Here is an 8,410-nt window from a genome sequence, read left to right as displayed (position 1 = left end):
CCAATTGATTCCTTTCATTATTTTGTACATAAAAGTATGAAGGTAAGATAATCGAAAAATGACTGGTTTACTAGATATTTTATGGTTTATGTAAAATTAAGAAATTATTTCAACCCTCATAACTCGCAAAGTACTTAATAAAAATGAACATTATTATAGTGTTTTGGAAAGCTCTTGAATTAAGCTATAAGAATATGCAATCAAATGTAGGGGGTGTCATTTAAAAAAGTCAATGTGACCTTGACCTGACCTTGACGACGCCATCCAAGGTCAAACTGATAGAATCAGTATATAGATCTTCTTAAACCCTACAACTTTTGTTGGAAACACTTTTCTGTAAAACGTATATTTTCCGAGATATTTAGGGGTTTCCACACTTTTGGTAGACCCTGTATATATATATTCGTTGCGACGCGTTACAATACGCGCGATGTATCTTTTCGTCTGTAATATCGCGCGAAAATATACGTATGTTCGTCACAATATGTCGGCTTTGTCTATCCACGAATTATGCGACCTGTCCATCCCCAGCCACTTCACGAGAACCGCGTCGCCCTTCCGGCGCAGCACTCTCTCCACGAGATACACGTCAGGATCGGAGACTCGCTGCAACTCGTGCTCGTAGAATCCGCCGGCTATCGACTCGCCGCGCGAATCCTTCAGCAGATACGTCGCGGGATTCGTCCTTCGCACCTCGGCTACGCGGAAGATCTCCGCGGTCCAATTCGGCGTGTATCCCTTCTCGAACAGCGTCTTGTACTTGCTCACGCGCACGGGATCGTTCGGTCGAAATTTTCCCGGAGCGGCGATCTTCGGGTGGCTGTACACCGTCGACAGGAGTCTCGACGCTCGAGCGGGCGTCACGTCGATCGGACGCATCCCGATGGTTCAATGCTTGCAAGCGTTGTACTCGGATATTAGACGCGGCAGCGCGTCGAGCCACTTGTACGTTCCGTTCAGCGTGAAGTACTTCCACATCGAGTTCTTGAGCGTGCGATTGAAACGCTCGACGATGGACACTTTCAGCACAGAATACGTCGAGTAGTGATTGATGCCGTGTCTATCCACGAATCTTCGCACTTCGGCGTTGTAGAACTCCTTTCCTTTGTCGGTCTGCAGATTTCTCGGGCGACGTCCGAAGGCGCGCGTCACGCTCGACAGGGCTCGAGCGACCTCGTTACCGCTCTTTCTCTTGAGCGGTACCGCCCATGCGTACTTGCTCAGAGCGTCGATGACGGTGAGTATGTAATTGTGGCCTCTGTTCCGTCCGGCGTAAGGACGCATCTCGACGACGTCCGCTTGCCACAGATCGTCGTATCCGCGCACCGCGACGCGGCGACGGGGGAAGTTCTTTCTCGCCGGCGCGTGCAGCTCGTTCACGAGTCTCCGTTTCGCGGCGCTCATCTCGCCGTCTCTATTTTTTTTCTATCCTCTCTTCGACTGTTGCTTATCGAGAGTTTTAGCGCCCAGTTGTATGATTACCTTATTCGGATCGATCGTCTTAGGAATTGCAGCCGCCGCCGCCTTCGCCGCAGCCTTCGTCGCCGTCGTCGTCATCGCGGCCGTTCTCCTCGCGAGTTCATTCGCGTCTTTCCTCAGACGCGCCACTTCGACGTCCAGTTCTCGCAATTTCGCGTTGGAAGTCAGCGCCTTCGCCGTCAACTCTTGCAGCGTTCTGTCGTGACCGCTCAACGCGGCTCGATTTCTCTCGTTCGCCGCTACGTTGTTCACGTGCGACAGAGATCTCTCCAAGGCGCGCACTCGCTTCTCCGTTTTCTCGCCGATCTCCTCGAGCCGCACGACGGAGGTCCCCAGTTCGCGCGACAGTTTGCTCGACGTGTCCCCGTTCGCCCGATTCGTCTCGACGGAGCTCTCCAGATCGCCCAGTCGCTTGTCGACGACCGCGCGCGAGGCTGATCTCTCCGCCTCGACGGTCTCGATCCTCGTCGCGGCGAGCTCCTGCAGATTCTCCAGCGTTTGCAACCGATTCTCGAGAGCGCTCCCCCTCGCGCGAATCAGCGTAACGTCGGCTTCCAGAGCGCTCGATCTTTCGGTCGCGGCGCTCTTGAGAGCGTCGATCTTCTTGCTCAGAGCGACGATTTTCTTCGTCGTCGAGGCCGCGTTGTTATCCGCTCGCGTTCTCGCGCTCGCGATAGGCTGGTGATTATTCGCCACGTTCGCTCTCACCGCGTGTATAACGCTTTCGACGTAACTCTTGTTCGTCGCGTCGTCGTTGTTGGTCGGCCAGGCCACTCCTCGTATCTAGAGACGCCGCGCGTCGTAATGCGACGCGGATGGAGAGACGTCGGAGACGGTCAGGTACAGCGCGTTATCGCGCACGTAATTTCGCAGAGATTCCACGCTCGCGCGCAATCTAGCGCTCATCGCGTCGCGACCGCGTCTTCTCCGCGTCGACACTCCGAACTTGCTCGCGAACATCGCGTCGTCGAATGAAGCGCGCGTCGCCGCGATCGTCTCACAGTATCTCGCGGAGCTCCTCGATTATCGACAGGATCTCGTTGTCGTGAGCGTTGTTGCCGGCTTGACGAGAAGCGTCCAGCAATCGGAGACGATCCACCAATTCGTTCGGATCGTCCCAATGAACGTAGTCCACGGTGTCGCGGGTCGCGCGCATAGCCCGCGGCACGCGACCCCCGCCGATCCTCTTCCTCGGACTGTCCGCAGGATCGGAGCTATGACGTGCTTGTACTTATATCCCTTGTTTCACAGTACGGGCATGCGAATATTGTGCTTGCGATCGTGCCTGTGAGCGTTAGTTTGCAGAAGTATGCTCCTGTACGCGGCTTTGTCTCTCTCGGTGTACTTGAAATCGTTGGGAATTCTCTTGAAGATCAATTCGTACAGACCGGGAGTACCGGCGTATCTGACTGCGTCCACGAATATCGCGTCGTCGACGCCTACGTCGAATCGCTTGTCCCCGAGCATAGTGCCCGCGTCGGCGAAGTAGACTCCGTAAACGTGATCGAAATCGCTCGGCGCGCCGCCGCCGAGAAGAGCGCCCACGTACTTTCGCGCCAACGGGCCCAATTGATCGCGCAAGATGTCTCGCCCTCGAGGAGTCCGCAGAGACCGTCTCACGGACGTTTCGAGCGTCGCCGGCGATCCGAGGAAGACGTCGTCGCTCGTCTCGAACGTCTCCTCGACGGACGGCTGCGCGAAGAGGTCTCCGCTCGCGAATTCGCACCGCTGTGCGGGAGACGCGTCCGACGCTCCCACGGGCGTGAAAGTCGTCGCGTTCAGACGGCGAGATCGCTTAGCTTTGAATCCTTTCGCGGACGGCGGCGGCGGTAACGCGCTCTCCTCGGCCTCTTCCTCGTCGTCGTCCTCCTCCTCCTCCTCCTCCTCCGATGCCCCCGTTCTCTTGACGCCTCGCGCGAACGTCTCGTCGATCTCGCTCTTCGCCGGTTCCCTCTCTCTCGCGCTCGCGCCTCGCGCGGAATCGTCTCCGACGCGCTCGGCGATGCGTCGCAACGGTTCGACGATCGGTTTGAAACGCGTCTCCAGAGCGCTATCGCTCTCCATCCTTCCGGTCTTCAGCGCTCTGTGCTTCCTGCGAATCGACGCGCGCGTTCTCGCTATCTCTATCGCGGTTTTCTCGCGTCTGTCGACGTCCGTCATCGCGCGCGTCGTTCCTCGACGTTTCGCCTTCTCTTATCTCTCTCCCCTCTACGATCGCCGCCGTCTCGAGAAGACTGACTCATCCTCGACGACGACGACGACGCACGCGACGCTCTACGGCACGGTGTAATCGTTGAATCCTCGCCTGTATCTGCCGTTGCGCAGCGCGCTATCTTTGTCGATCACTAGAAAACCGTATCGATATTCCCAACACGCGCGACACAGCGCGTGAAAATCCTCGTACGGCATATCGGTGTTCACGTGATCGCTGTGCACGTGTTTCAGATTAGTGCCATCCTGCTTAAAGAGTATCAATAGATTCGCGTTGTCGCGTATCAGATGTTTGGGTATCTTAGCGTACGATTGGCACAGATAGAGGCAATCGACCTTCGCGTGACGCCCCATGGCGAAGTATTCTCTCACGACGTCCTGTTTGTCGCAGGCCACGTCGAACACGAATATCGAGTTCGGCGATGCCTCGCTAGGCGGGATGACGTCGACGTTGTTCGAATACGTGAAGTAACCGATATCCCTCATAGGTTTCAACAATTTCTCCAGATATCGATATTTAGGCTGATGCAACGATTTCGAGTAAACGTACACGTTCACGAATCGCACGCCGTGCGGGCTCTCCAGAAGGCTTATCAGCACGTTCGTTTTAACGCAATTAGAGGGACCGCAGATTACGCAGCGGATCGCGGTCGGTAACAGATTACCGTGTCTTCGCGGTTCCTCGTTCATCGAGCGCATCTTACCGTCCACGTTGGACACTCTTATCGCAATCAGTTGACGCACGAAACGCATCGTTTTCTCTCTATCTCTCTCCTCTCGCGATTCTTCCTCGTTGTCGCGAGCGAATCTGCGTCACAGTGCGCAGACTCGCGCGCGCGAGCAACGAGCGCGGATTTGCCCTCGCGAACGCATATATATAGAGGGAGAAAAAAAAACGATCGTGCAGTTAAGCGTGTCCGATCGACGGTGACGCGATAGAGTTACGCGCGCGCGCGCGCGACGCTTCGTCATGTTTATTCTATTGGTGAACAATTCTGATATTCTCGGACTCAGCGTCGATCAATTGCAGTACGTTCCGAAGAAGCTTCTGCTGGACAAGTACGGCGATTTTGTCGATCGATTGTGGGAGAGATTGCCTATACATCTGCAGGACGATTCGGACGTGCAGCGTTATCGCCTCTGTCACAAGCATCACAATCAGCCGTAGCAACGAACGCACATCGACGGTCCGCCGCCGTGCATCAAAGACTGCGACATGTGCCGGGAGAACGAAATGGCGTGACTATGAGCGCGTCGACGATCGAGGCGTATGAGATATGTCGAGGACGCTGCGACGGCAGTCGTCGGCGGTAGCGGTTTGCTCAATAGAACTATAAACGCTCTTCCGTTCGAACTACATATACCGGGATATCAGTTCTGCGGTCCCGGTACTCGTCTCGGTAAGCGGCTCGCGCGAGGCGATCGAGGCGTCAATCCGCTGGACGCGGCTTGCCGCGAGCACGACGTTGCCTATTCGCGGAGCGACGATCTCGCCGATCGGCACGTCGCGGATCGGACGCTCGGAGTGAAAGCGTTCGAGCGTATCCGGGCCGGGGATTCGACCCTCGGCGAGAGAGTGGCGGCGTCGGCCGTATGAGCGGCTATGAAGGCGAAGACGAAACTAGGAATGGGTATGGTTGGAGCGCGAAGAGGCGCGAGAAAGAGCGGCGGCGGCAGCAAGAGAAGAACGACCTCGACGAGGAGGAGGAGGACGGCGACGACGACGACGACGAGAGGACGGGTTCTTCCCGCGGCGAAACGCGGCGGCTTCCTGCCGCTGTTGCCGGCGCTCGGAGCTTTAGGATCACTGATCGGCGGAGCGGCCTGCGTGGCGAAGATGGTAAACGACGGTAAGGCCGCGCGTCGACAATTGGAGGAGCTGCAGCGACACAATCGAGCGATGGAGGGCCGCGGTTTGTATCTCGCGCCTTACAAGCGCGGCGGAAGCATCGCGAGACGAGGCGGACGAACGGTTAGGAGGAAGAAGAAAAAAAAAAGTCGCGTCTTCGCGCGCGTTAGACGACGTCGTAGCTCCGATCGGCGTCACGACGAACGAACAGTTGAACAGCGCGGCCAGGCGCGCTCGCGTGCGTCACTTCAGAGGTGTGTTCATGCGCGACGCGTTGCCGGCGCGAGTTCGTCGCGACGAGAGTGGTATCGTGAACCTGGACGACGCCTCGGGGCCGGGCACGCATTGGGTGGCGTACGCTAAAAGGGGAAAAGACGCTATCTACTTCGACGCTTTCGGCAATCTTCGGCCGCCTCGAGAACTCGCGCGTTATCTCGGACGCTACACGCGCGTCGCGTACAATCGCGACTCCCAGCAGACGTACGATCAGAGCGTCTGCGGACAATTGTGCCTGCGCTTCCTTCGACGAGTCGATTGGGGAGGAAGAAGGAGGAAGCCCTTCAGTCTCTAACGGCGATAGCGCGCGTCGTCATGTCGCTGATTCTCACGCTGACCGGAAGAAGCAACGTTCTCACGCCGAGTTACTTTCCACCTCTCGATCTGAGCGACGATGAATACGAGCTCGGCCTGACCAATTTCGAGACCTACAACACGATTCCGAATGTAAATTCCTCGAACAATAAATTTTACTTCGACGACAACGACGAGACGATCGCGATCCCGATCGGATCCTACGAGCTGCGCGATATAAGCGCGTACCTGAGAGCCGCGATTCTTCGAAGACGGCGACGACCGCCAAACGCGAGTACCGGAGGGAGAGACGGCGGCGACGGCGACGACGACGAGGAATATCTGTACGACGTCGAGGACGCGGAGGACGAGAGCGGCGATCGCGTTCTCGCGCTACGCGGTAACGACAATACCATGAGAAGCGAAATCAAATGCGCGTATCGAATTAATTTCACCAAACCGAACAATATCGGATCGTTGTTAGGTTTCTCCCAGTCTCGAGTATTGCGGCCGAACAAATGGTACGCGTCCGACGAGCCCGTGAGCATTATCGCGGTTAACACGATTCGCGTGGAGTGCAACCTGACGACGGACGCGTACGTGAACGGGAGATCCGCCCACGCGATACACGAATTCGCGCCGAACGTCCCGCCGGGATACAAAGTGTCGGAGATCCCGAGGCAGATCATTTATCTGCCGGTCATCGCGCGACTCGTGACCGACGTATCGCTGCACGTCGTCGATCAGGACGGTCGATTGATCGATTTCCGCAGCGAGATCTCGATTCGACTGCACGTGCGGCGCAGACGATAGAGAGCGCGCGGCGAGACGGGGGAGGGAACGGGGCGATGCTCGTTGTGCGCGAATCTAGCGTCGCGACGTCGCATCGCGGCGGCGACCGCGATCGCGTCGCGGGAACTCGAGTCGCGCGCTCGAGAGAGAGGAGCGTCGGGAGATTGTCCGCAGCCAACGTCGCTTTTCTGCGATCCATGGGTTTCGTCGTACCGAGAGCCGCGCGATAGTTCGACGACGACATGAGGGACATTCTGAGCATCGGCGGGGAACCCGTCTTCGACAATCGCATCGTGAAGATCGAGAGTCACACGTACAATCTGTACGCCAATACCACTTTCGGATACAGCGACGAGATACGAATACCTATACAACAGCAGGACCTATACACGCTGCCGTGCGAGAATTTTCTCTACGTCAAAGGTAGACTGCACGCGAAGAATAATCCGCCGCCCGCGTCGAGCGGCGAATCGGGTAAGCCTGCCTCGGCCTCTAAGGAGCCGTCCGTGCCCTCGACGCCGGCGTGGCTCGTGAACAATTGCGTCGCCTTTATGTTCGAGGAGATACGTTACGAGCTCGATGGCGTGGAAATCGATCGTAATCGCAACGTCGGAATAACCAGCACGATCAAGAACTACGTCTCGCTGACGGCCGAACGAGGCAAGATCTTGAAGAACGCCGGATGGGATCTCGCGACTGGACCGAGCGGCGTCGCGTCGACGGGCGACTTCAACTTCTGCGTTCCTCTCGATACGCTGCTAGGTTTCTCCGAGGATTACAGGCGCGTCGTTATCAACGCGCGTCACGAGCTGATTCTGATAAGAGCGCGAAACGACAACAATTGTCTGATATCGCGCGAGGAATTCGAGCTCGCGAAGATACAGTGGCGCGTGCCGCACGTGGTGCTGAATGACGTCAACAAATTATCGCTGTTGCGCACGTTGGACAGCGGCAGATATCTGAGCGCACCCTTTCGCTCGTGGGATCTCTACGAGTTTCCGCTCCTGCAGAGCACGACCAAACACTCGTGGGCCGTAAAAGCGGCCACGCAGCTCGAGAAACCGCGTTACGTCATCTTCCGCGTTGCACACCAGAAAGAAGAACGTCCTGTCGCAGGACGCTTCCAGATTCGACGCGTGCAATCTGACCAACGTAAAGTTGTATCTCAATTCCGACTTCTATCCGTACAACGATATGAATTTGGACTTCGATAAGAACAAGATGATCGCCGTACTGTACGACGCCTACGCGAGATTTCGACGAACGTATTACGGATCCGCGAGCGACGAGACGCTCCTGACTATGAACAAATTTCTATACTGCGGCCCGCTCACGGTGATAGATTGTTCCCGCCAAAACGAAGCGATTAAGAGCGCCACTGTGGACGTTCGTCTAGAATTCGACTGCAAGGACAACGTTCCTTCTAACACCACGGCGTACTGTCTAATCATTCACGATCGCGTGGTGGAGTACAATCCGTTGACGAACGTCGTGCGTAAGATCCTGTAA

The 8,410-nt window shown here is 56.5% G+C and overlaps 2 protein-coding genes across 2 annotated transcripts; one reads left to right on the top strand and one right to left on the bottom strand.

Moving 5' to 3' along the window:
• Positions 1 to 477: 477 nt before the first annotated feature.
• Positions 478 to 879, bottom strand: LOC112637924. The gene has a single exon (XM_025408691.1). The coding sequence runs from the start codon at positions 877 to 879 to the stop codon at positions 478 to 480; it is 402 nt and encodes a 133-aa protein (XP_025264476.1).
• A 6,264-nt stretch (positions 880 to 7,143) lies between these two features.
• On the top strand, positions 7,144 to 8,410 carry LOC112637923. Its single transcript, XM_025408690.1, has 2 exons — positions 7,144 to 7,935; positions 8,018 to 8,410. Exons 1-2 carry the CDS (start codon positions 7,144 to 7,146, stop codon positions 8,408 to 8,410), a joined length of 1,185 nt encoding a protein of 394 aa, XP_025264475.1.

This window comes from Camponotus floridanus, unplaced genomic scaffold, assembly GCF_003227725.1.
Source record: "Camponotus floridanus strain SB8 unplaced genomic scaffold, Cflo_v7.5 scaffold220, whole genome shotgun sequence".
Taxonomy (NCBI): domain Eukaryota; kingdom Metazoa; phylum Arthropoda; class Insecta; order Hymenoptera; family Formicidae; genus Camponotus; species Camponotus floridanus.
The sequence above is the reverse complement of the archived record's forward strand: the minus strand, read 5'-3'. Positions and strand labels throughout refer to the sequence as shown.

Coding starts and splice junctions, on each gene's coding strand:
- LOC112637924 (XM_025408691.1), bottom strand. CDS start 879: ATGCGTCCGATCGACGTGACGCCCGCTCGAGCGTCGAGACTCCTGTCG.
- LOC112637923 (XM_025408690.1), top strand. CDS start 7,144: ATGAGGGACATTCTGAGCATCGGCGGGGAACCCGTCTTCGACAATCGC. Junction 7,936..8,017: donor CGACCAAACACTCGTGGGCC/GTAAAAGCGGCC, acceptor GTCCTGTCGCAG/GACGCTTCCAGATTCGACGC.